The 27,339-nt window shown below is 55.0% G+C and overlaps 1 protein-coding gene across 8 annotated transcripts in view; it reads right to left on the reverse strand.

The window, feature by feature from the left end:
* The window catches only part of BRD1 (bromodomain containing 1), a 44,256-nt gene extending 18,129 nt beyond the window's left edge, over positions 1–26,127 (reverse strand). For 3 of the 8 annotated variants that reach the window (XM_081130975.1, XM_081130973.1, XM_081130970.1), the window contains exons 1-7: positions 25,995–26,126; positions 21,409–22,789; positions 10,915–11,071; positions 4,301–4,432; positions 3,788–3,916; positions 3,040–3,352; positions 1,033–1,293 (exon numbers count right to left, since the gene is read on the reverse strand). In XM_081130975.1, the coding sequence (XP_080987101.1) occupies positions 1,033–1,293; positions 3,040–3,352; positions 3,788–3,916; positions 4,301–4,432; positions 10,915–11,071; positions 21,409–22,775 (2,359 nt within the window). In that variant the 5' untranslated portion in view covers positions 22,776–22,789; positions 25,995–26,126. Of the gene's footprint in view, positions 1–1,032; positions 1,294–3,039; positions 3,353–3,787; positions 3,917–4,300; positions 4,433–10,914; positions 11,072–21,408; positions 22,790–25,211; positions 25,419–25,994 lie in introns of those variants that run through there. The other 5 variants (XM_081130976.1, XM_081130974.1, XR_013998341.1 and 2 more) reach the window with 4 other exon arrangements.
* Between the last annotated feature and the right edge of the window lie 1,212 nt (positions 26,128–27,339).

A 27,339-nucleotide genomic window follows, 5' to 3' on the forward strand; every position in this document is an offset into this window, starting at 1 on the left:
TCAGAGGTCACAGCTAGCACTTTCTCGGGGGGCTGGCAGACCACAGCGCACCACACGGGACACGCCGCATGGTTGGGACCAGGACACGCAGGCCACCTAGAGCAGGCCAAGGCTCTGTTAAAGCAGCAAATGGCAGAACAATGTGTATGTGTTGTTTTTAAAAACTCAGAAAGACCATAAACCACATACTGCCGGCTACGGTGGGGAGTCTTACTCCACTTTCTCTTGCGTGTCCCTGAAGTGTGCTTACTCTAAAATTAGAAGAGGGAAAAAAAGAGGGAAAGGGTTTCCTAGCAGCTTCCACCTGCTCAAACCACTGACGCTCCCACCTGAGTTCACCGCCCGCACACAACCTACCCCGCACGTTCCATCTGCATGTTCCAAGCTGGGGGTCCCCAGCTTTCCTATTGGTGGGCACATTATGCTCCACTGTATATTTCTGGTCCACAGAAACATGTCTGCTGCCCTGCTCTGCTCCCAGATACACGCCAACTAGGATCAAGGCAAGCCGCCTTCCATGTTCCACACATGAAGTATGAGAGTGCTGAGACGTTGCTGTCTGTGGGGTTCCTCGGGCAGCTCAGGGGTTGGCCAGCCCTGACAGAGGTGGCTCTGGCCCCACTGCCTGCGCTCCAGTGACCGGTGCCCACATTACCATCCCACCCTTCCAGACCTCAGAGAGGAGCATGTGGGGAGGGTACTTTAAAGCCACCCCTGATCATCTCATGCACAGTAAATGGCTCTCCCTGCTGGTGCACACAGAAGACAAGGCCATTGGTCCTGCCACACGGCCATCTCTCCTCTTCAAGCACTTGGATGGCTGTACAAGATCTAAGCGTCCTTTTTAAATAGCTTTTCAGGACCCAGCTAAGAAATAATCTTACCCTGTGCCTTAAACTTAGTACTATTTAGGTGCCAAAACAGCACTGATGGCATGACTGTAAGGGAATAAAACGCCCAGTGGATGGCAGGGGGTCAGTCAGGTGATCCGAGGCCTCGGGAAGACCGACACTGGGACGGCGCTGTGCTTACCTTCCTCCCCCGTCTCCTGCCCCAGCTGAGCACCTTCCTCTTCAAAGCCTCCAGTACCTGACTCCGCGGGCGGGGCCTGGCTGTGCTGCTGGCTCAGCTTGTTTCGAATGAGAGCAATCTCCTTTTTCAGTAACTTGGCCCGCTTGCTCCTTGACCCGCTGGACTTCATGGAGCATGTCAGGTCCAGTTTGTCTAGCAGCTCCCTCAGCTGGTCCTCCAGGACCATGTGGGCCCTGTTGGCCGGGTTCAGTATCCTGTCCACTGAAGTCAAAGAACATACGTCCATTAGTCATCAAATGTTGTGCTGCCTTCCAAGATAAGAAAACCCTACCACCTCCACCACCTCGCAAACTGCCCTTGGCCACGACCCCTTGCTCAGCCACGTGCCCGGCCCCTCCATTCATGTGCTAAACCCAGGACAGGTTGCTGCCACAGGGAGACGTGCTTTTCATACGGAGGAGGCACATGGGGCAGGAGGCAGACACAGGATGCCCTCCCGTGAAGGGGAGGCCGGCACAGAGCCCTGAGCAAACTCATGCCAGTGCCCAGGTTAGGGTTGTTTGTGCACAACAACCAACTCTGGGCTCGGTGGCCAGACCCAAGTGGTTGTGCAGCTTGATTATAACTGGGCTGCACAATTCACAGATAATTGTGAACTTCAGGCACATTTACCAGAAAAATCCCTAGCAGTTTCAATCTCAGCAAAAAACCAAAATTATTGAAGCACAAATTACCTTAGTGAGAGGCCACTAAAAAAAGAACTACTCTTTAGAGCTACCTGAGACAGGGTGGGGCAGAGGAGAGGAAGCGGGAGGAAACAGACAAGCAGGGCTATGCAACAAGTGAAAGCTCCTCCCCCAGCACAGATGCGCCCTTAGAAGCACCTAGTAAAGGAGACATTAGCACAGGGAAGTAGATAAGATGCCTGAAACACAAGGGCCAGGCTGGAATCCCTATCATCACTCTTAACAAAACTTCATAGGCAATACAACCTCAGAAACAGTCACATAAACAAAGATCATGTCATCTGAAGCTCCAAAGAAAAACGCCTTGGTTTATCTGCAGATTCTTTAAGCAGAGCAGGGACAGCTCCCCGCCTGCACCACAACCCATAGACCTCGGCACAGAAGGTGGACACTTGGTGCCCATGCAAATCTGGCAGGAGACACTTGGTGCACCAGCTCACCTATGACCCTACCCTAATACTGAGGAAGAAATAAATTAGGACTTCTCATCCTAATTTACTGAGGCAACTTCACAGCAACTCACACAGCCATTTTCTGAAACGCCCAACACTGAGGCCCCCACGCCCCTTCCTGCTCCAGGAAGTCTGGTGGTAGCCAGGGTGTGGTGGCCAGGGCGTGGTGGCGGGAGGGCAGCCCAACCTCCAAGAACAGAACAAGTGCAGACAGCTCTGACGTGTAAGGGAGGCATGTGCCCATGCTCAAAAGTGGCAGCCGGAGTCCTGAGGCCCTTTCTGCAGCACGCAAACCAGGAGTGAAGGGTAAACGGAAAGGCAGCTGAAGTTCGTGTGCTTGCTTCTGTTCACTTTACACACAGCTAACAGTATCCTCGGGAGACAGAGACCCACCCTGGGTCCAAGCCCCCAACTGAACTGCTTCCTGGGCTACACCAGGTAGACCTGGGCTGCCCCACATGCGGCACATCATGCATCTCTCTCAAGTGGGCACCTGCAACGTGGCTGGTCTGAACAGAGGGGCTGAGGCTAAAACACACCTCAGGTGGCAAAGAAAAAAATAAAACCAATGAAAACTATGCCCGGTGACTTTTATGTTGACCACGTTAAGTTCACAATACTTCAGGTGTGCTGGGTTAGAGGTATGCTACTGAAATAAACTCTGCCTTCTCCCCCCCTTTTCTTCACCAGGCCCCTAGAGAACGTAAATCACATGTGGTCCGCACTCCAGTCCTGTCGGGTGGAGCTGACGCAGAGCCTGCGGGAGAATCGCCCTCCCCTGCACTCCTGTGCCCGGGGCCCGCGCTTACCATCCTCCCAGGAGAAAGGCCGCCGAGGGGCCGCAGCAGGCCGCTCCGGCAGGTGCACCCCTGAGGCCTCCTCGAATCCAATGCTGTCCACTTGGCGCCGGGCCTGCCTCAGGACGACACCACCCTGGTCGCGCAGCCTCACCGCGGCTCTGTAGAACACCGTGTCCTTGGCGTTGTACCTCATGCAGTTGTCCACAATGAGGTCAAAGTCCTCCTCAAACTCAGGGAGGCTTCTGTACCCTTGAGCCTCTAACCGCTTCCTCATCGTGGCAAAGTCCATGGGCTGTTTAATGTGGTCCAAGTAGTCTGGCACCTGATGCAAGAGGAGCAACAGCACACAGAAAGGACTCGTTTTCATTCTAGAGAGCTGGCACACACGCCACACACGGAGTCACACGCACACACATGCACACACAGCACAAATGACTCTCACACTAACAAGTGGCAGCACTGAGACACACCGAGCTTACACCCACATCCCACGGGTGCTGCTGACCCAAGCTCCCTTCATTAAAACCAGAGTAACTGCTGAACCTGGCTGGGGAGACCCTCCCCAACTGCTGAGGTTCTTTCTAAGCGAGAACTGTAACCCACCTCATTTCTAATATTTTACAATGGGATGTACCACTTTTATAACTTAAGGAATAGGTTAGATAAAATTGAGAACTGAGGAAAACAAGCGATCATGTGTCTACCTGGTCGGCGTGTGCTAAGGGGAGCAGGGCGCGCGGTCCGTGTGCACACCCACCTCCTTCAGGCTCACCGGCTGGGCGAATATGCGAGCCGGGTCCTTGTCCTGCAGCTGGTCCAGGACGGAACGCAGCAGCACCGTGAGCGGGGTCAGCCGCAGCTCCAGTGCCATCTGCTCCACCTTCACCTGGAGAACACCTGTGCTCAGCACTGACACCATGAGGCAACCCTGTCTGCACACATCCACTCCCTGTCCCATGACTGCTCAGCACTGTCCCACGGTCCACAGCCAATACAAGTTCCCAACCCCTGGCGGCCTAGGTCAAGGCACGCCACACATGGCTCCCCGCAAACACCCAGTGGGTGCTTCCCTGGCCCCCACCTTGCCGGGCCCCATGTATCCCAACCACTGTACTGGAAGCCACGCTGCCCCCACCCCTCCCAGGCATCCTTCAGGGCCTCAGTGTCACCCCTCCACAGGGCTGCCTACCACCCGGGTGCGAGGACGGCTGAGCAGGCCTAAAAAGCCCACCCACACCCTGCGAAGCCCACACCCCACGCGGGGCCTCACCTGCTCCCGCTTGAGCTTCTCGCGCTTGCGCAGGAGCTCGATCAGCAGGCGTGCGCGCTCCAGGTCGTGCCGCAGCCGCTGCCAGTACTTCAGCTTCTCTTTGGCGGCCTGAATCTCCTCGTCGTTCTCTCGCTGTGAAAACAAATCAAAAAGCTGAAAGTCGGCCTTAGGCACCCACGGCGGCAGCAGAAGCCCAGCCCTCCCCACAGGCCCCAGAGAGCACAGGGGCAGCAGTGGGGCTGAGCAGGGTGCAGGCTCCACCCCGCAGCGCGCACCAGGGTCCCACAGGTGGAGGGCAAGAGGCCTTCTCAGGACCGAAAAAGCAAAAGGGCCTGTGACGGGAGCAGCCACTCTCCTTGACCTCAGGATGGGGTGGGGCTCCCACCTCCTGGACCCTGAGAATAAGGCAGCAGCCTGGGGAAGAAACAAAATACAGAAAACACCCAGGCTGGCAATCCTGGCTGCCAGCTAAGCCCATACAGGTGGGTCTGTGCTCTGGACATGCCGTTTACCTGTTTCCATTCTATGTTTCAACCCTGAGAATGTTGTACTGAGAAGTCAAAGAAACAGAGGTGGTAGGAGAGCAGATGGGGTAACAAAGGGGGGGGGGGCTTAGGGCTGTGGTGCCAGGATGCACAAGGCCCGCCTGATGCACTTCCAACCAAGCTGACACGTGGTCCTGACCATGGCGGAAGCCCCCGACAGCCCAACAGGACCACCCCAGTGCAGAAAATGAAAACCACAGATGCTCCATGTCCCTGCCGATGCAGCACCCGACCAGCCCTGCCCCAGGCTGGCCCCAGCATGTCAACCTCGTGTCCTACCTCACCCTCCTCTCCAGGCTCCACACAGCTACCTCCCATTCACTTCTGCACACTACCTTTCCTGTCCCTCAGGGTGTGTGCAGGCCCGAGGGGATCACTGTTCACTCCCACAGCAGCTGCCCATCCTCAATTCCACTCCTGGGCCCACCTTCGACTGCCCGCTAGTGACACCGAACCACAAAGTCCACATGCCCAGAACTGGGCCCATTCCTCATGTCCTGTCTGCTGAAGGCCCACCCTCTGCCCAACCACAACCCCCAGGACAGACCCAGCACAGCCAACGAAGCTGCTGAAACCACACTCCACTAAGATACTCAAATCTGTCCCTGTTGCAAGTTCTGATCACAGCAGCCCAGGACACCCCGATCCTATTCCAACTTTATGTGCATGTCTCCCTGGACCAAGGAAAGGTCTCACCTCAGACTGCTCCCCTTCCCACTCCTGGGACACACTCACCTACAGCCTCAGCCAGCCATTCACCATGTTTCCAGAGCATACACTTGTCAAACCCTCTTTTCTCTCTCTGGACAGCTCTGCCCACTCCACCCAGACAGGGCTGACACAGGAGTGGCCCCCAACCCGAGGCCCCCGCCCTTGACATCCAGCTGCCTTACTCCCAGTCTGAACACCTGGCAGAGGAAGGGGAGAGCTCTGCCTGGAGAGTAGACACTACTTTCTAATAAGAGCTGCAGTAAGGGACACACAGAGGCACAGGAGGGAGTGAGACCAGGTATGGATGCTCCAGCCATGGACCTAGGTTCAGGGGACCAAGAAACGTGGCCTCAGAATCAATCAACCAACCAACCAACCAACCGGGATAACTCCGTGTTCTTTAAAATTCTCATGCATCGCCCTGTCCAGACAGGTCCATTGGTTAGAGCATCGTGCTGATGTGCCAAGGTTGTGGGTTTGATCCACAGTCAGGGCACATACAAGAATCAACCAATGCTCGGCCAGGCGTGGCTTGTTGACCTGGCTATTGGGGTTCGATTCCTGGTCAGGGCACATGCCCAGGTTATGGGCTCGATCCCCAGTCGGGGACGTGCAGGAGGCAGCCGATCAATGACTCTTTCATCATAGATGTTTCTCTCTCTCTCTCTCCCTTTCCTTTCCTCTCTCTGAAATCAATAAAAGATACATTTTAAAAAATAGAAAATCAACCAACAAATGCATCATTAAGTGGAGCAGCAAATCTATGTTTCTCTCAAAAAAAAAAAATCAATAAATTTAGTTCAAAAAAAAATCTCAGGCATCAGGAGTCCCTAGTAATGTCAGTGGTATAAACAGGCCGGCAAATGCATAAAGAGGTGGATTTCGAAAACCAAGTTCCCGAAGAGTATCTGAAAGCATCGGGTACCAGGATGGTAACCGCAGGTGGTGCCTGTGCGCTTGTGCTCACTGCCCTGGCTGGAGGACCAAGATGCATGTGGAGGCCTCACCTAACCAAAGGGCCCAAGTTTTCTGACCCAGCTCCTGAGTGGTCTTTATTTTCATGTAGAACCAATCCTGGAAGACCCCAAAGTGAGCCAGAAGTGGTTGTTTCTCGTACCAAAAAGCTACCTAAAGAGGATTTTAAAAGACCATACTTGAAACCGAGCCAACTTCCCCTCGATGAACAAGGATGCCCACTGCTGGGGCGACAGCCAGGCCCCTCCACGAGGACCAGCTGGCGGATAGGGCAGACCGGCTCCACAGGGTGAATGCCCAACACATCCCCCCAAGTCCCAGGCACTATATGGTAGAAGACTCCAAGGGGCAGTGGGGTCCAAGCCCCTGAAGTAGGTTCTGGGGGGGCTGGCTCCTGCTGCTGAACCTGATGCCTTGAACTCCAGGAGGGTGAAGGCCAGACCAGGCCTTGGCGGGCTCCGGAGAGACCACGAGGAGGCACCATCCTGTAGCAGCACGGCTTGCAGTGCAGGGGCCCCAGGAGCGCCCAGCCACCTGAGGCGCCTCATTTACCCTCAGAATAGCTGGTCCTGTCTGTCTGTCCACGCCCTCACCTCCTCCACGGAGGTCAGACACAGGAGAAAAAGGCTGCACCTGACCTCTTCCAGGGCCCAGCTCGGAAGACATCCAGAAACACAAACAGATGAATCAAAGTAAGCTCTGACAGCAAGTATTTTTAAAGCTTCAAAAAACATTAAGATCACACCAGCCTTCAGTGTGTAACATTACTGCTCTGGAACCCCCCAAAAAAATCAACCCTTAAAAGTGGTTTTGGAGCAACCCTTCCACCACCGCTCCTGTCCTTCCCACAAAGTACCCACCCACGTCTGGGCAGCAGCCCACACAGGCCGGGAGCACGCTCCACAGCCATGTTAGGAACACCCTGCCGCAAACCGCGGCACACTCCAGGGCTCCACACTGACCAAGCCGACTGGTATGGACCCATATCTGTGACTTTCCTGTGAGAGCCCACATTTGTTTCTGTCTTCTTGTCCTTACAAACTTACCTGTGTGACAGGAGGCAAATCTAAGATAACTGATTTCTCACCATGTGTCATCAATGCCTCCTGAGACACAGGCAGGTGTTCACAGCCTCCCCCAAGAGAAAGCCTCTCAGTGTGGACAGGTCCTCACCTTCCTCCCTCCCTGCCCCTCCTCCCACTTCCATGCCCCCAAACCTGGTCCAACCACCACTGCCCCAACAGACCACATGAGCTGAGCTGTGTACTCCGTGCCCCTGCCCAGTCCTGGCGTCTCTCAGCAGGCCCATGTGTGCAATCCCCATGGTTCATCCATGGCTCTATGACAGACGAGTGCCCTGGGTCTGCATCCTCTAGTTCTCCCATTTCTCTGCATCACCCTACCTCAGTGTCCTGATCCCCCACAACACACACCTCATTTCATTGCTCCCAGAGCCCCTTCTCTCACACTGGAGGCCTTGCAGGCTCTGGTCCCAAACTCCTGCTCCACATTTCGTCAGCACATACTAAGGACACGCCAGCTCCAGCCAGGAGTCCCATGGACGTGAGTCCTGGCATAGCCCTGACGGGAACACAAACTCCATTCCCAAAGTAGAGGGATGAACATGCAGCACGTCAGCTAAGCAGGCATCACCAACAAAGGCAAGATCCCAGATCAGACACAAAAGTTGAGGGTATGTCCGGCCAGCGTGGCTCAGCGCTTGAGCATCGACCTAGGATCCAGGAGATCATGGTTCAATTTCCAGTCAGGGCACGTGCCCAGGTTGTGGGCTCAAACCCCAGTCGGGGGCATGCAGGAGGCAGCCGATCAATGACTCTCTCATCATTGACGTTTCTTTCTCTCCATCTTCCTTCCTCTCTCTGAAATCAATAAAGACATATTTTTTTAAAAAAAAACAAAGGTTGAGGGTAGACTCGAGGTCCAGACTCGGCTCAGTGAGTGCAGGCTACGCATGCGCCCAGGCCTCCGGGGCCCACAAGCGGGCACAAGGAGAAACAAGGAATGTGTCCAAAGCTGTCAGCCATCCCAGTGGCAGATGGAGCAGGCAGCTGACCACTCAGCAGGCCAGCAGCACGTCAGGATGCTCACAAAGCCCGGACTCATCAATGTGTGTGCCCAAGGTAGCCAAGACCTTGGGTTAAGGGAGCCGCTGTCAGTGTGCTGGACCCTGAACCCAGACAAGGCAGGCAATGCCCGTCTACACAGACACAGAGGCCTGAACCTGCCACACACTCCATCCCTCACCACACTTGAGACCACGTGTACTGGCACACTGCACGGCTGCCATTCAGATCCCTCCGGACACCCACACCCAGCCCTGAACCACTGAGAGGAGAGAGGCTCAATCACCACACCCTCAAAAGGGCAGCGGGGTCCAAGAAGCACACCCCTCAAGCCCTGAGGCAGAGAAGGGTCAGGGGGCACATCCCATCTTGTAGAGGCCCAGAATCTTAACAGTTTCTCTTTGGTTTTTAGAAAATACGAAAAAAAGACATTAAAATCCAAATTTTAAAAAACTGAGCATTTCAATGTGTTAATACGTAAATTACCTGTTTTGTCACCACAGAATTCAGAAACGTTAACAGGACGGATTCCCTAAGAATGACGTCAATGTCCAGGCCAGGGCAACGAGGTAGAGAGGGACACACTCAGCTCAGGACACACTGTGACTAAGAAGGGATGGCACAGAGATGAAAAGTGACACCTCAAGACGTAGCAAGATGCTGATTCGCCAACAACTAAAAACATCTGTCTAGGCCTGTCCTCAGTGGCAGGCATGGTGGAGGGTGGTGACACTGGAGGGACGGGGTTCTTGCTCAGTGGGACCAACTTTAAAGCCAGAACAGCCCACCAGGGAGTGTTGCCCAACCAGAGAACACAGCACTGGCCGCCAAAGGCCCAAGATACTCCCCACCAGAGAACCCCCCCCAAACCAGCCACCTGCCAGATCCAGAGCCCTATCCCTGCCCACCCAGAGAACCACGTCCTGCTGTGTCTAGCAGCACTCCCTTGGCCTTGCTCAGCACCTAGCACCTCGGCAGCAAAAGGGACAGAGCAACGGAACCATTTAGACAGTGGTGGTACAGAAGCCACACAGGATCCAACTCCAGCTCGTCAGAGGGTAGTCCTTCTGTGTGCCCAGGACAGAGGGAGCAGCAAGGGAACTGACTAGACTCCACTTTCCGCAGAGTCCTCTCAGCCTCTCAACCCAAGGAGGTGGCCACACCCAGAGGCCAACCACGGAGCACAGAGCAAGTGGACAACGCCAGCCAAGAACTGGGGCAATGAGCAAATGACCGTTGTTTTCAAACTGTTATATAGCCAACTTCTGACTTTCTAAATCCATATTTTTGGAACTGCTTTACAGTATCAGATGGCTCTATAGATCCAAATTAAGTACTAAAAGTAAGAGCTTGTTTGGTTTCTGTTTTTTTTACAGAGTGCTTCACAAATCTGCGTGCTGTTCTCGAGCAGGGGCCATGCTAACCTCTATCATTCCAACCTCAGTATGTATGCTGCCGGAGCAAGCACTGGTTCTGTTCTTTTACAAAGCAAAATCCGCCCAGCCAGAGCAGCTCGCTGGTTAGAGCTTCAGCCTGTGCACCAAAGGGTCACGGGTTCAATTCCTGGTCAAGGGCACGTGCCTGGGTTGCAGGTTTGATGCTTAGCCCCAGGTGGGGCTCATGTGAGAAGCAACCAATCAGAGAGAGAGAGAGAGAGAGAGAGAGAGAGAGACTCTCTCTCCCCCTCCACTTTCTAAAAGTCAAGGGAAATAATATCCTCAGGTGACGATAAACAAAAAATAAATGAAAACTATAAAAAATGAAGAAAAAATTCCTATAAAAACCAAACCTGTTCCCTCTCTCATCTCAGCTCTTGCTTCCTGCCCTCTCCACTGTGGTCAACACTAACTAACCCAGCCTGCAGAGAAAGGCACTTTTAATACATCACTCGTGCACAACGTTTCCAAAACACAAACACCTAGTCCAGCTCTGACCCATACCCATAGGTCCCGGGCCTCACCTGCTGCCACTGCCTCCCTGGGACCCCACCACTCGTAGCCAGCACAGCCACAGCTTTCCCTTCCCCAGAGATTCCCGACGTGTGCAGAGTGGGGGAAGGAAGCAGAAGCCAAATGCAGGACCACTGGGGGGCATGAACCGATGAAAGTCACCTGCGCAACCCACAGCCAGCAGCCCGGGACATGTGTAGGTCCTCACTGGCTTCTAGGATCAGGCAACACTGGGCTCCGCAGACGAGAGGCCTGGAACCTGAGAGGCAGGCGCTGGCTCCTGGGGGCTGCTACGTCTGCTCAGCAGTCAGGAGGACGAGACACACCGAGAGGTGTTCGAGGGCACGTACCTGCTGCGTGCTTCTTTGGGACTGCAGGCTGGACTGGAGTCGCCTCAGCAGGGGAGCGCCATTCCTAGAGAGCCTTTTGAGTAGCCAGTAGCTGTGGGCTCTCTCAACAAACTGCTTCTTCCGCTGAATGGCCACCTGATTCGCAATCCTATTTAATCTAAAACACGAAAAACTCAGAGTTTAGCTTGAAAGCAGTACATTAACATGTTTTCATCATGGAAACTGGAAACGACAGTGCTGCTTTTAAAAAACCACACGTGTTCACACGTGTTCCTCCCTCATCATGGCGCATCAATGCTCCATCCTGCTGCCCCTGGTTCTGCTGAAACACAGTCCACCTTCTCCTGCTGTCCACAGCCTCCTCCACTTTCACCACTCACATCCCCCACACTAAATCCTAGAAGAAAACATGCTGACACAAAGTTCTGCCTGTCCCAAAACTCCTTCCCTGTGGTGCTCTCCCCATCACGCAGGCTATGAGCAGCGTCTGGGATGCTCCGCCGGCTACAGCACAGTGGCAATGGATCCCTCAGAACAGCTGCCTCCCAGGAAGGGTGGGCATATGCGGGGCACCAGTCACACTCGGTCACCTCAGAGGAGAAGAGATGGGAAAGACAACTCAAGGTAGAAGCAGCAGCCAGGGCCGGGCTGGAGACAAAGGGGCTACTACTCACTGGAAGGACACTGGGCGTTTTCCATTCTCCTGCGACTACTTCATTTTGTGAACTATAAAATGCAAGGGCTTTGTAAAATGGCCGGAGGGTGGGGGTGGGTGGGAGGATGACCATTTAATGACCCTTCGGGTTCCCAGAAAGCTCCCCTTTCACTAGTTATCACCCTCCTGATGAAACAAAGAGCAACTCATCAATTTGCTTCACAAGGACACTGAAAGGTAACCTAAGTTCAATCTAAACTAAAAACAGAACAACAAAAAATGCAACAAGAAGACATTCCTCATTGTGCACCACAATCAAAACGTCAGGACAAAAATCAAGGAATTTTAAGACCGAACTTTTTGAAGAATGCAAATCAAAAGTTTTACAAAATAACCAAAAAACAAAATTGTAAGAGGACCCCCAGCTCAACCATGTCCAGGCCATGATGCTCCTGCCCTGAAAGACGGCGGCTCTGGTGCATTTCTCAGACTGTCCAAACCGCGCTGCTCCTGGCTGGCCTCCGGGCTGAGTTCTGAAGGGCATGAATCGCCCACAGCTGCCCTCCTCCTGGACCCTAGACCACCTCCTGTGGCAGGACACGGCTCGAATCCTTTGGAGGGACCTGACCGTGGGGGCTTTACAGAAGTGGCCCTGTCATGTATCAAGCCCCAAGAAGGTGCCAAGAGCCTCCGCCTCCATAGGCAGACCCGGAACCCAAGTGTGTCCACAGCCTGCCCTTGACCAAGGGGCCACAGGCCTGCACACTGAAGGACACCTGGTCACACACCTCAGCAACAAGCGACGACAGGAGGTGCACTGGGCGCCCAGGCTCTGTATGCAGCCCCCACACATGGGGCTGTGGCGGGGCTGGTGCTGGGCACCTCACAGGTGCTGTTTGGGGTGGGGTTTTGTTTTTGCCTAAGGCATCACACAGGTGCGGTGAGTGCATAAATCTTAGCACATACAGTGCCCCATCTCTGTCCACCCAAACCACCATTCTAACACACATACACTGGGACATTTCCATGGTCAAATGAAGCAATGTAGATAAAAGTATCTTTTAACAATTTCAAGGTTCAACGAAGTGCTGTTTGGCAACATGCTTACAAGTAGATTCTGTCTCATAAAACAAGCTACCGTCTCCTCTAGAATGAGGACTTCTGAGCTATCAACAGCCACAGGGGTGAGCAACAAAGCTTCGGTGAAAATACATTCAGAACTGTTCTAAAGTGCTCACTGAGCGACTGCACCGAATAGTCTACCTCATGAGCAGCAGAGTCACAAAGGAGCGGGGGGGCGCTGAGTGCCAAAGCAGCACTGGGCAGACACCCACCATGTGCTCCCGGAAGGACAGAGCAGGTCCCGAGAGCAGCGGTGCCAACACTAAAGGTAGCCACCACATCCATCTGCACCCATCGCCCCAACCCAACCACCACTCAGCAAGCAGAGGGCAAAAGAATGTGGGAAACCAACTGGGGAAATGCTCAGCGGAGGGGCAGGGACGGAGACAGGATAGGGAGCCAGCCCCCTCCATAAACTCCAATAAGAGCCCAAGAGGGGCCATTAAAGGAGAGACTTCAAGGACTCATGTTTTTAAAGGCACAGTAAACCCTGGTGTTCGGAAAGGGGTAAGCAGGATGGGAAAGGGTCCCTGAGGGGCTGGGGGCTGGCCAGGTCCTTCTCAGGTGGATGGTGGTAACCAGCATGTCTGCCCTATAGCCCATTCACTAAGCTATGGCTTTTACACTGATTTTGTACCCTACTTTAAACTTTTTTTAAATGTGGTATTTGGCAAGGGTATATTGAAAGGATTGAAAGTTTGATTTTCTCAAGCCATTCTGAAGATACCTTATGAGCAAGATGCCTCCCAATGAAAGGTACACAGGCCTAAGTGACAGGTGCATGGTAGTTGTGGTGGAAAAGCCCGAAGCCCGCGGAGACCCACCAGGAGACAGTGGTGGACTCAAAGGCAGGAGCTGTCCACTTTTAGCTTCTGGAGAAACTGCAGGTCAGCTGATAAAACATCAATTTGTGATTTTGGTATATAACTTGGAAGGGCATTTTCAAAACTAAGTACATCACTGCTACAACAAAGCTGCTTTTATACAACCTACCTACACGTGACCGAGGTTTCCAGCACTCATGTCTATGGTAACAAACACCAGGAACGGAACTGAGAGACCCCATCTCAGTGCAGAAAGTCCGGGGACCTGGAAGCCTGTTTCACTAAGATGCACCCCAACTCCAGGTCACCTGTGGTTAAGCAGCTGCTCTGGTTCTACTTGTGTGTGTACAATTACAACCCGGCCAGGAAGAAGCCTCAACACTCAAGTCCAGCGAGTGACAGGCTAGCATCTGGACAGCAGCTGGTCAGCAGTCAGCCTGAGCGGAGGATGCCTGGCAAACAGAGCTGTGTCCGAAGTGACGCACCTTTTGATACGTGCAAACTTTCAACAGTCTCGAAATTATACCTTTCCACTGTGTAGGGTGAAAAATACTGGATTTCAACTCGAACACGTGGAAGGTGCAACACTGCTTTTCAAAATTACTTTGATGGGTTATATCCAGAGCATCCCTCAGAGGAGAAAGGCTGGCTCAACGTGCTGTGTACCTAAGTGAGGGAAAACCTTGAGGCTCCAGACGCAAGGAGGATAGAGCTCTGAGATCCCTGGGGTGCACACGTCCATGCCCCTGGCAAGGGCACGCCATCACCCAGTCGCACCAAGGTGGCGGCCTGCAGCAGGGGGTCTTCCCTTGGCTCACTAACCAAGAGCTGAGATTTCCAAAGTCAGGAACTGGGCAGAGCCCAATTTTATTAGAAATCCCACCAGATACTCACCTCCCTGTAGCAGCCCCAACCTTGCCCAGCACATCTGAGCCTCACTCTGTGGTCCTGCTGGGGTGGGCCCCTCTGAAAACTAGCACCTCCTGACCAACATCAGGAGAAGCGAAGGATCTGCTGAAAGGAAAACTGGAGGGAGGGCTGAGGTGGACACTCATTTCTAGCCCTCATAGGGAAGATGACCCAGGCAAGAACAGACTCAACTTCTAGGTGGTGAAGAGGAGTGTGGGGGGGGGGGGGGGCACGTGGACACAAGACATCAGATCAGACACCAGAGGAAACAAAAGCAGAAATAGTCCAAGACACTGGTAACACCTTAGTCACCAAGAAGTAGGGAATATCACTGTGTCCAGATGGGAGAATGCATGGCACCTACATGGTACCTGGGCATACGTTCATTAGCAATGAGAACACCAGACAAACCCGAGAGAGGCCAGCTCTACTAAAGGGGAAGGGCTGTCTTCTTTAAAAACAGGACATCTCAGCCCTGGCCAGTGTGGCTCAGCAGTTAGAGCATTGGCCTGCTCACCGTGGGGGTCACAGGTTTGATTCCTGGTCAAGGGCATGTACCTGCCTATCAATGTGTCTCTCTCACATCCATGTTTCTCTCCCTCCCCCCTCCCCGCTTCAACTCTCTTAAAAAAGAAAAAAAGCAGCTCACGTGAGGATTAACAAAAATCAAAGAAACAAACAAACAAAAAAGGAACATCTCAGAAGATGCTGAGCAGCTGTGGAAATGTCCAGACCAAAGGAGGCTGACCAGACCAGGTCCTAACTGTCCTGTAGATACAGAGAATGAACCAGACCAGGTCCTGACTGTCCTGTAGATACAGAGAATGAACCAGACCAGGTCCTGACTGTCCTGTAGATACAGAGAATGAACCAGACCAGGTCCTGACTGTCCTGTAGATACAGAGAACATAAACAGAAATGGCAAAACCCCGCTAGGCTGGAGAGTTTCTCCTGTGGACTGAGAGTCTGCTCTAAGTGCAGGGGATGCTTGGAGAGGGGACCAGGCCCAGTGAGACAGGGAGCACAGCAGATGTTTTGAGTGTGGTTGACACCAAGGTGGTCCCGGCAGAGGAGACCACCAAGCAGGAACCCCAGGAGGAGGGGACCTAAGGGCGGTTGGGGCCAAGCAGGGCCTGGGCCAAGGTGTCTAAATGGCTGATGGCCATGGATCACAGCCCACAGCACTGCACTCAGAAACACTAATTTTAGTTCAATACAGGAACCTCTCATAAGGGTCAAATACACCCGAAGAGCACACTGACACAGTGGTGAGACACACACACTTTAAGCACCCAGATTTCTTTCCCAGAACTATTTTATTTTCACTCACTTTGGGTCTCCGACCAAAACAAACCTGCTCAACAGATGTCCTATGTCCTGCCTTACTAGAGGACACTCTTTCAGGCTGGACTGGGACAGACTCGCAATGAGATACCCAGTCGTGTCTCCATTCCACCCCCCAATTAAAACCAAGGAAAGTGGCCCTGAGTAGCTCAGAACGTCATCCTGATATGCCAAGGTTGCAGGTTCAATCCCCCGTATTTCTCTCCAGCCCCCATTCCTCTCTCTCACTAAAGATCAGTACGTGAATACAAAATTTTAATAAGCCCAACCGGGCATGGCTCAGTGGTTGAGCATTGACCTAGGATCCAGGCGATCGGGGTTCGATTCCCGGTCAGGGCAGATGCCCAGGTTGTGGGCTGCAGCCGATCAATGCCTCTCTCATCGATGTTTCTCTCTCTCTCTCCCCCTCTCCTTTCCTCTCTCTGAAATCAATAAAGATTTTTTTTTTTTAATTTTTAATAAAATAAAACTGAGGAAAGTAATGAAGTCATAGGAGTGAGAGAATTAGATCATTTAAGACAACACTCAGGCGTTGCCAGGGTGGCTCAGTGCTTGAGCATCGACCTAGGATGCAGGAGATCACAGGTCGATTCCCGGTCAGGGCACATGTCCAGATTGCAGGCTGGATCCCCACTAAGGGGGCTGTGCAGGAGGCAGCCAATCAATGACTCTCATCATTGATGTTTTTCTCTCTCTCCATCCCTCTCCCTTCCTCTCTCTGAAATCAATAAAGATATGTTAAAAAAAAAAAAAGACAGCACTCAGGACCAACACTCACCAGAGGACTCTCCGCCTGCCCGCTCCTCAGTCACCAGCACACAGTGGTCTGACAGTAACAGAAACACAAGTCCTGTGTGTCCATACAACCTGCACTTTTTACTTTTCAGTTTGGTTTTTAGTGCTGCTTTCCAAGTAGCCAATATAAAGGACACTGGGGACCCTGGGGAGAGCTGCCACCCCCGGCCAGTAGGCCTCCATGACTGCCCACCACAGGCATCCACAGGAGCACACAAACAGCCCTGCTGCTGTGGGGCGTCCAGAGAAGGGCTTCCACCTGAAAAGGCCGAGGCAGCATGTCTCCTGTGTCCCCAGTCCAACTTTTATAAAATGTAGTAAAATTAACTGCCAAAAGCATGAAAAAAGTACATACAAAACTCAAATCCCACCCTTACTATTACAGTCAACAGGTGTAAAATTCCCCATCCAGTGGCCACCAGGTGCTGGTTCTCCCGTTTGTCCTCAACTGGTGTCCAGACAGTCAAGACACCCACCAGCAGCGTCCTCGAGGACACAGAGCTGTTGACTAGAGCCTCCATCCTCACCAGTAACTCAAGCAACACCTTCTTTCGCAGCATCTGCAATGACTTAACATCCATGTAAGTGACCCAGTGGCCAAGGGGACCAGGCTGGAGTCCAGACCACAGAGCACATCAAGCTCTCATTTCATGAGGCCCCAAAGTGCAACCAGAGATACTTAGCAAATCTGTTGCTTTGGGGAAAATTGGGGAGAACTGGTCAATTAGGCCGAGGGAACCAGGAGGCTCCAACTCAAGTCATTCCCCTGACCTGTCCCCTCCCCATGAATGAGCATCGAGTGGATGCAGAACCAGAGCAGCATCCAACCCGAGGAGCGGCAATGGGAAGCAAGCATAGCCCCCAGCAGAAGAGCTGGGACCGCACTCACCAAGACGTTCTCCTTTTGTGTTGTTTTGGGGGAGTTTTGGGTTGCGTTTTTTTGTGTATGTGTGTGTTTTGGGTTTTGGGGTTGTTTTTTTGTTTTGTTTTGTTTTTTCAGAAGAGCAAAAAAGGGGAGGAAATTTTCTCTCCTCTTTAGACTTGACGTCATATCTTTCCCAGTTTTAAATAAGTTGTTTCTGTATTGGAAAACAATTTTTATTTTAATGAAAGTAGGTACACAGATGGGCACAACTGGAGATACTGGGACAACTACTCAGGAGTAACTTAAAAAGCCCGGGTACTGCTGGCCACACTGCAGGCCAGACCCTGACAGGCAGAAGTCCCAGGACGGCCAAATGTCCACCAGATTCGAGCCACCCCACCTCTCGAGCATGTTCCAGCACCACTGTTCCTGGCCACAGGAGTGGCCAGGCCCTCCAGCCTGACACCACCAGCCGGAGTTCTGAAATGGGTAGACAGAGCCTCACAATACACCCATGTCTTTAGTCCAGAATTTCCTACTTAAAGAAAAAGCAACCTTATGACTTAAAAATGCTAAATAATGTTAAAAAAGTTAATCTTCTCTTTTCAAGAACAGACTATGCCCAGCCGGCGCGGCTGAGCAGCTGAGCAGCAACCTAGGATCCAGGAGACTTCAGTTTGATTCCTGGTCAGGGCACGTGCCCAAGGTTATATACTCGATCCCAGGGACCCTGCAGGAGGCAGCCGATCACAATAACTCTCTCATCACTGATTTTCTATCTCTCCCTCTCCCTTCCTCTCTCTGAAATCAATAAAGACATATTTAAAAAAGAAAAAAAAGGAAAAAAAACACTAACTTAGAATCAGTCTTGGTTATCTTCTTTACTTGAAAACTTAATGTTTAAACCACTCAAATTACAAAGCACTTACAGTTCCTGCCAGTCCTCCCCCTTCCTTCTCAGAGCCGCCTTTCCCCTCTGAGTGGAATAAGGGAGATCCTTCCTCTTCTGAGACCCTCAAAATGATGCTGGATGGGTCCCGGTCCCTCTTCCAGCAGCTGCTGTCCCTCTTCCAGCCCCTGCTCCAGAGCTCTGCCCCAGAGCGCCAGCCATCGTAGCTGCTGCCCTAGACAGTCCCGCACCAAAGGCTGTGGAGAGTGCCCAGCTTCCCCCTGCACACAGCGTGCACCCAGCTTTACCCCAATCCACACTCCCCTGGGGCATCCTTCACACACCCGAGGTTAATGCCTTGGTCTCCCAGCACCTGCCCTGACAACCCAAGGGGTGATCCAATGCCAGCCACTGCCAAGGAAAGAGCAGCAGGGAGAGCTTCCAAAGTGGTAAGGTGACCCAAAACGTTAGGGCTCCCCAGAGTATCCTGGCAACCCGGACAGCAAAGCCTGTGGACACAAACACTTGTCCAGGTACATCCTTTATCTCTACTCCAAATTGTAGTAACAGATAATTCCTAAATTAGGAAAAGAAAAAAACAGAACACGGGCCAGACTACACCTTTAATACATGGTTTAGCTCCATTACCTGCTTTGAAATACTTAGGTCCAAAGCATGTTTTCATCTTATGCAGGCCTGGGCATCTTAGATGCTCAAGTGCATGCATTTTCCAACTGAAAATGCTTCCTCCTGCAAAGGTCCTGCAGCCCCACAGCACAGCAGTGTCCCTGCCCACCTGGAGCAGGTACTCACAAGGGGCTGGACACAGGGAAGGGAACCCTTTAGACTTCTGGTTTGTCTTGTTTCAATTTCAGTAAAGCTGAAATTTTTAGGGCACTTAAACAGAAGCTCTTGATACAAATCCTACACTTTTTGACTCAGAAATCCAAGTGAAACGGTTTTTTAAGTCAGGTTGACTTGCGCACTTGGCTCAGTGGTTAAGCATCAACCTATGAACCAGAAGGTCACGGTTTGATTCCCAGTAAGGGCACGTGCCCAGATGCAGGCTTGATGGGGGGGGGGGGGGGGGGGAGGGTCGTGCAGGAGGCAGCTGAACAAATGACTGCCCTGGCCAATGTGGCTAAGCTGTTAGAGCATCGATCCGCACAGAAGGGTTGTAGGTTCCATCCCCAGCTCTGGGTGGGGCATGTGTGGGAGGAAACCAATCTATGTGTCTCTCTCACATCAGTGTCTCTCTCTGTTTCTCCCCACTCCCTTCCTCTCTCTATAAAAAAAAAATCAATGGAAAAAATACCCTCGGAGAGGGATTAACAACAACAAAAAGTTAATAAAAGTCAGGTTGACTGATCTGCAAGAGATGTCTTGCCCGGCCAGCGTGGTTCAGCAGTTGAGCATCGACCTAGGATCCAGGAGGTCATAGTTCAATTGCCGGTCAGGGCACAGGCCCAGGTTTCGGCCTCGATCCCCAGTAGGGGGCAGGCAGGAGGCAGCCAGTCAATGATGCTCATCGATGTTTCTATCTCCCTCTCCCTCTCTCCCTTCGTCTCTGAAATCAATAAAGACATATTTTGGGGGGGAAAAAGAAAAGACAGAGATACCTTAATGGTTCTGAGTGGTTTCCTCTGGGTGGAAGAGATTATGGGCACATTCTTTTTCACTGTTCGAGCTTACTGATTCTGAAATTAGACGCACTACTTTGTAAAAGCAAAATATTTCATTTTGGGGGGAAAAAGTCACACTTCTCACTCTTAACACAAAGTAACTGCTTGCTCCTCTCAGGACAAAACCAGTGTTCTAAGGGGCAGATCCCACTACGCTTACAACCTAACTAGACAGCGTGATGAAAATCGTGATATATTAAAACCAAACTATACCTTTTCATCACGTGTTGATGGGCATGAAATATTTTACATCACTGACACACAGGAAAACAATACGAAAAGCTAACATTCAACATACTGAAGGTAATTCTTACTTAACCACAAAAATATCCCGGTAGTCTATTATCCACTTGATCTGTAAGATAAATGCAATTTTATTTATATGTGACTTGCGGACAACAAGATAGTCTTGTCTCCTGAGCAGACATCCATTTGCATCTTGACTTCACCAGCTCAATGCTTTACTTCCTTAACCAAATGCTGAAAAGCCCTGTGCCCTATTTCAAAGAAAGTGTACCACTTCCTCAAAGCTCAAGGAAGTGTTGGAGTGGGGACATTTGCTCTCCCAGACTCACAGGGCACTCAATGGCTCTGATGTGAAAGTCAAGTCGCTTACCTCATGTTCTGAACAAGAGCATTTTGAAAGATAATGGAATAAAAAGAGGAAGTCTGTAACAAGAGGAGAAGGCTAAAAGGCAGAAAAATTCAGGCACAGGAGTGGACACAACTGGATGAGGACCGGCCCTAAAACACGGGCAAGAGCATGGCGGGACCTGCCCACAGCAGGTGCCAGCAGAACCCGGGCCCCACCATGGACCACTCTAGGTCAGAGAGCCCTACACTGGCCAGGCAATGTTCCCATCATGAAGGAAACAGTCAGGAAAACCAAAAACACTGTCACACAACAGGAAAGTGGCCAGCTCTCCCTCCCCATAGCAACCTTCACCCCACTCTGATCTCCACCCCAGTGTCTTCCTCCTCAGCCACGATGCTTCACTTTCCAACAAACTACTTAGAAAAATCCTACAAGGTTTCCCAAATTTTGGTGGGGAAGAAAGGTGAGGAAGAGCATTTTATTAGGACAGAGAGGGCTACCACACCTGGGCACTACAGGGCCCCAGACCAGTTACTGCAGTCAGTGTAGCCACAGTCACACCACCAGCACCTAGCTTACCCCATGGACTGTGCGGGCATTAAGAAAACATACATCCTTTCAGGTCTAATAGACTCAAGTCTTTGCAACATTCATGCTCCCACAACGTAGTGAATGAATGAGGCCGCATTTTAGGGGACCACCAGGAAGCTTCATAAACAGAAGGCACAAGGATGCTCTACCACAGCCCTGCAGGGTCCCTCCCTGGCGCTCCCATTCTAGGCTCATCCTGGCCCCCACACCCGCACATGCTTACCTCTGGGGGGGGATATACGGAGCGCACACGGGTGGCAGGGCCGCACAGGGCTCGCTCAGCGTTTTCTTCACCTTTTTTGCTTTCTTCCTGACCTTGGACGTGGACCTGACCGTTTTGACTGAACTGTCTTTTCGACACACACCATTTTTCATTTCAACATCCCCATAAATGTTCAGAGGCCTCCGGATACAGCCCGGGGGCGTGTGCACGTCACAGTAAGCGGTCTTTCTGACAGAGAAGGTCGTGGCGCCCCCCGTCAGTTCTTTCACGGGTTCCATTTTCATATAGAGGCCAGCCTTCTGGGCACAAGTCACATGGAAGGCTGTGTAGCAGTTGGCCTTGTGGCACTGGATGCAGGCGCCCACACCCTTCTGCTTGCAGAGGTAGCACGTCAGCTTCCACCGGGCGGGAGGGATGTTCCTCACACCATCGATGGGCTCAATGAACACCGTGTTGGCAAAGCCGACCTCTGGGATCCACAGGGCACACACCACGTGGCCCCAGCGGTCGTCATCTGTCTTTTTGAAGGCACCTCCCTTGTTGGGGCACAGCACGCAGTCGGCGGGTCGGGCCCGGGACTGCAGGCAATGCCGGCACAGCCACTGGCCCTCAGGGATGTAGGGCACCCCATAGCACTCCTGGTGCACGGCCAGGTTGCACATGTCGCAGAAGAGGATCACGTTGCTGTTCTGGCACTCACCATCCATGCAAATGCAGCACACGGCATCCTCGTCGATCAGGGACTGCTGCTCCCCCTGCTTCTGATTCTCGCAGTAGGACTCCTTCTCGAAGCGGTCCATCAAGAATTCAAACACGCTCTGTGACACAGCCGCCACACAGTCGCCCTTGCGCTTCTCGTTGACGATCTCTAGCCAGGCGTAGTCCTCCTCATCCATGTCATACTCCACCTCATTGTCCAGCTCCTCGGCTGACTTCTCCACGAACTTGTAGTACAAGGGGGGTCTCCTGGGGGCGGATGGGGGGCTGTACTCCACAATCCGCACCTTGGGCTCCGGAAGTGCGCTGGCCGAGGCTGGCGTGCCATGGGTGCTGGGAAGGGCCTCATTCTTCTTTTTCACTCGGTTGTTTTTGTGACGCTTAGTTCTTAAGCACACGGGTGGCCTCTCACTATTTTCTTTATTGCTGTTACATTCACTCATTTCTTGAGCAGTGAGGTCATCTTCTAATATGATCTCCAGTGGATCAAAAATACTGATCCTGTGCAGGCGCCCCTCAATTTCTATCTCCACCATCCTCTGAGCTTGTGCGTAGGTCAGGGTTTCTCGCGTCGGGGAGTGCTTAGTACTGCACGGGGAGGAAGGGTGCCTCGCTGTAGCGCCTCGATGACATCGTCCTTTCCTCCTCATTTGGTACTGACTCCCTGAAACAGAGGCAGAGGTGAAATTAACTGGAGAAAACCGCCAGGCACACTTGGGCAGAGCTAGCTAACCCACTCACGCTAAATCAAAACTCTCAGCTAACGTAACTTTGAGGTTTCTAAATCACTCATCCCAAGACTCATGATCGTATTTCAACAGCCCATGCCTCACCAGGGACTCCTAGGACCAGTCAGCAAGGAGCACCCTCGAGAGGCATGTACAGCAACAAGCCCCCCACCGCCTCGCCTCCAGTATCCTCTGTGATTCCCACTGCTCGCCAGCCACCTTCCTAGATCAAGCATAGAGGCCACTGAGATGATCGGAACATCCCTCAAGAGCAAGTGTCCGAGCCCTGAGCCCAGAGGAGCCTAGAGGAGCCCCCACACAGGTTAGACTCCAGCAAGTATGGAGGTTGTGATCATGAGGCAAGGGTGCCCAGTGGCTCCCTGCTCCAGATCAACGTACCCCAGGAACCACTCTCCTTCCCAGGAGAGTGCCCTGGAGCCCCAGTGCACCATTCTGGCAGCACTCGTGCTGGAGGCCAGAGGCCTCACTGATCACCACAGCTGTCGTCCTTCCTCTCTATGAACATGTCCTCCACACCCGTGTTGAGGCACAGGGCCACCAACCACACCAAGAACCAAAAGGAGAGTCCCATACTAATCTAGGGAGACAGTCTTCACCCCCAGGAGGCCCCAACCCAGCTTCTGCAGGGCCTCAGCAGTGACCACCATGGAAACCCCCCATGGGCCATTCAGCCTGCCCCTTCCCCTCAGGGGCACTTCTTAGCTGTTGGATTGACCAAAATGCCAGGCCAGGCCCCACTCCTTCCCAAGTACACCCACCTAGACACATACACCGTGCCAGAGACACATCTCTGCTCTCCCTCCACGGTGAACCCCGCACTGCCTGCAGAACCCCACTATGGGTTTGCCGGAAATGGCTCAGGCACCTGAAATCTTGGCCAGAGATTCACAATTTGCTCTTTTCAGCCTGCACTGTGTCACTAAGTCTGTTTTCATGTGAAGCCCCCTGACTCTGACGCTGGATCACTGCCCGCCAAACAGTGTCTGTCACCTTAGGAACTGACAACAAGGACCTCTCTAGGATCTGAGACTCCGCCCTCCAAACAAAAAGCAAAATAATACTTGAGACTGGCTTATAAACATTCTAGGTTGGAGCCCAAGGCCCACAGCTGCAAGTAGCCAGCCATGGTGGCAGCCCAGTATCAAGCGCCTGTGGGAGCCTGAACCACAGCCTCACAGCCACCTAGCTGGTCTTTGGGAAAAGTCCTCAAAGAACGGGCTTCACTTCGTAAGTCCTGAAAGGAAGTCCCAGCAGCCCCTAAACGCACTTTTTAAGCCAAGCCCTTCTGAGTGTGGTTTTCTTTTTTTCTTTTGTCAAACAGAAGTCCACACTTTGACAGGAATTCCTTAAAAAGTGAAGCATGGCAAATCCCATGGTCAGCCAAACCGCGACTCACCAGCACTCAGGGGCCTTCACGTGAACCAGGAACCCAGCCCTCAATTCCTGGGGAGTGGTCAACAAAGGCACCGCCCAACCAGCCCTGGACCTGTAATCCCTTCTGAGGGGAGCTGGGTGTGTCCCCCAGGTGTCAGTGCCACCACCTGCTCAGAGAGGACCCTAATGGAACCGGCTCACGTCACACTACTGAGGTGGGGCAGGAGCAACAGTTGCTTACTCATCAGATTAAGAGCAAACATGTAATTTTCTCCTCTACAGCAAAGTACCAAGTAGCTCTAACTATAACCAGCCCTCAAAACCCACACTGTGCCAATGGGTGCTGAAGCTCTATCTGGCCACTTCCCACAAGAACTTCACCTACACTGAATGGTCAAGGCAGCTCGGGAGGGGCAAGGAGGTGTTCAGCAGCACTGCCCGGTAGTACTCCACCACCTTGCCTGCCCCATCAACACACCGGCAGCCCCGTATGGGGCCCTCAGGCTCCACCCACCCTGGGTGCTTCTGTACAGGAACAAGCATTTCCAGGGGAAAGGGATCAGCAAGGACAAGTTGCCAGCCTCTCCAGAAATAATCCTGTTCCACGCATCCAGAAAAGCCATGTGGGCCTCAAGAGGGGAAGACTAACGGTCAGTTCACGTTGTCAGCCAGCCGTTTCCTGCCTGGCTTTGGACAGGTCACTTAACCTCCCGGAGCCGCTGCTCCGGGGCGGTGCGGTGTGAGCACCAGCAGCGCACACCTTGCACACCTTCCGGCTGTGAGCACCTGGCGCTCAGGCCCGTGCCCGGTGGGGCAGGTGCGGGCCCGGGGAGCCAACAGCACCCCTAAGCCCATAACCGTTCCGCGCGGGGATCAGGCGGGGGTGAGGTCTGCGGGAGGAGAGGGCCCTTCGCGACAGGGTGGCGGCGGCTTCCTGGGCGTTAGACGTTGGTCACAACTCACTGCGAGCTCACAGCAGCTGCGCTTTCTGCTCACGGGGCCTCAGTACAGTTCCTGCTGCAAAGGAGGGCCCGGGAGAGCCGGGGCACAAGTCCACTCCGCCGAGGTTACTGCCAGCAGCGCCCGGAAGCGGGAGGGACGCCTCCCTGCGCCGCCGGCGGCCTGACCTTGTGTCCACCGCCTCCCCGGCCTCCCGGGTCTCGGAGGAAACCTTCAGCGTCGGGCCCACGGGCAGGCCCCGGCCCCGGAGGAACGTACCAGCGTGTCTGTTACATAACGCGACCCGCGGGCGCGACCAGGGCGCCCGGCCGGCACCGCCAGCTCTCGCGCGGGTCCCGCCCCGCAGAGGCCGGCCCTGCGCCGCCCGAGCCCGAGGCCAGCGCGGCGGGCGGGCCCGGAACGAGCCCGGAACCAGCGCGCCCCCGCCGCCCCGGCCTCCCCGCCGCCCGGGCCTCGCGCCTACGGCCCGGCCTCCTCGACAGCGCGGCCCCCGCCGCCCCGGGCCACCCGGCCCCCGCCCCTCAGCCCGGCCTCCGGCGCCCCCGACGCCCCGGCCCCGAGGCCCAGACTCCGGCGGGCCGGCCTCCCCGCAGCCGGGCCTCGCCGCCGCCCCGCCCCGCGCCCCGCGCCCGGCCGCCCGGCCTCCCTCCGGCCCCCGCCCGCCGCCCGCGGACAATGCGCCGCCGCCGCGGCCTCAAACATGGCGGCGGCTCCGCACCGGGCGCCGGGGGCCCGCGAGGCGGCGGCGGCGGCAGCGGCGACCCGGCCTGGCCCCCGCCCACTCACCTTCGGGGCCGCGGGAGCCCGGCGGGCGGGCGCGGGGGCCGGCGCGGCCGAGGCGGCGCTAATGGCGCCCGCGGCTCCTCCGCCAACGGCCGCGCAGGCCGGGCGCCGCCGCTCTGGGCCGGGCTCCTGGCGGCGGGCTCCTGACCGCGGGCTCCGGGCGGCGGGCGGCGGGGCCGGGGCGGCCGCGGAGGCCCGGGGCCCGGCCGGCGGCGGGAGGCGGGAGCGGGGCGCGGGGCGGGCTCGGGGCTGCGCGGACGCCCGGGCCGGCTCGCTCGCTCCCCAGCGAAGGAAACAATGCGGCGAGCGCTCCGCCCGGCGCGCTGCGTGCGAGACGTGCCCCGCCCGCCGCGTGACGCAGCGTCGGGGGCGGGGCGGGGCCGGGGCCGCGGGGCCGGGGCCGCGGGGGGCGGCGGACACCAGGCCCGGGGGCCTCGGGGCGTCGGGCGGGCGAAAGGAGCGGAGCGGGCCCGAGGGGCGCTGGGCGGAGGGGGCGCCCGAGGGGCCCCAGCGGGGAGGAGCCCTGGGAAGCGGGTGCGGGGCTGGGCAGAAGCGGGGGCCCTGGAGTGGGGCTCCTGGGCCGGGCTGCGGAGGAAGGCGCCCGACGGGGAGGGCGCCCCCGGGCGGCGCCTCGGCTCCCTCAGAGGACCTGGGCGCCCGCACCCAGCCTGGGGACAGGGGCCAGCGGGGGCCCGGGAGGCTGCTCGGGAAGAGGGGGGGCCCCCACCCATGCCCGGGAAGAGGGGGGGCCCCCACCCACCCCGAAGGCAGACCCTGGGTCTTCTGAGCAGGTCAGAGCTTAGCCCACGTGAGCAGGCGGGAGCCCTGCTGGGGCGCCCCCCTCCCCCGCCCCCTCCCCTATCCCCCTTCCACCCCCCACCCCCTCCCCCCGGCCTGACGCCACCCGGTGTCCTGAGCTGGGACGGAGCCCCACGGTCCAGCGGACCAGCCCTCGTGCTCCACCCACCCGGTGCGTGAGCTGAGGGCGGCGCAGGACCGCAGCCACCAGCACCCAGGGGTCAGCCCCGAGCAAGGCCCCGCCTCGAGCCCGGCGCCCCTGCAGCGCCCCCGGACCCCGCAGCGGCAGGAGCGTCCGCGCCAAAGACGCCGCTTTCCCGGCCCCCGGGGCGCCGGCACCCGCGTCCCCGGCGGCGGGGTGCAGACCAGCGGGGAGGACGGGGACCCCCCGCGGAGCCGGGCGGGCAGGCGGGGGCCTCGCCCAGCGCGGGCCTTTGCCCCAGGAGCCGAAAAACACCCGCAGGCGACGTTCCGGGAGCCCAGGGGCGCAGCGCGGAGCTCAGGACCCCGGGGAGCGAAGCCGGTGACTCGGGCTGACCGCGCCGGGGAC

Source organism: Miniopterus schreibersii, assembly GCF_964146895.1.
Source record: "Miniopterus schreibersii genome assembly, chromosome: 2".
Lineage (NCBI taxonomy): Eukaryota > Metazoa > Chordata > Mammalia > Chiroptera > Miniopteridae > Miniopterus > Miniopterus schreibersii.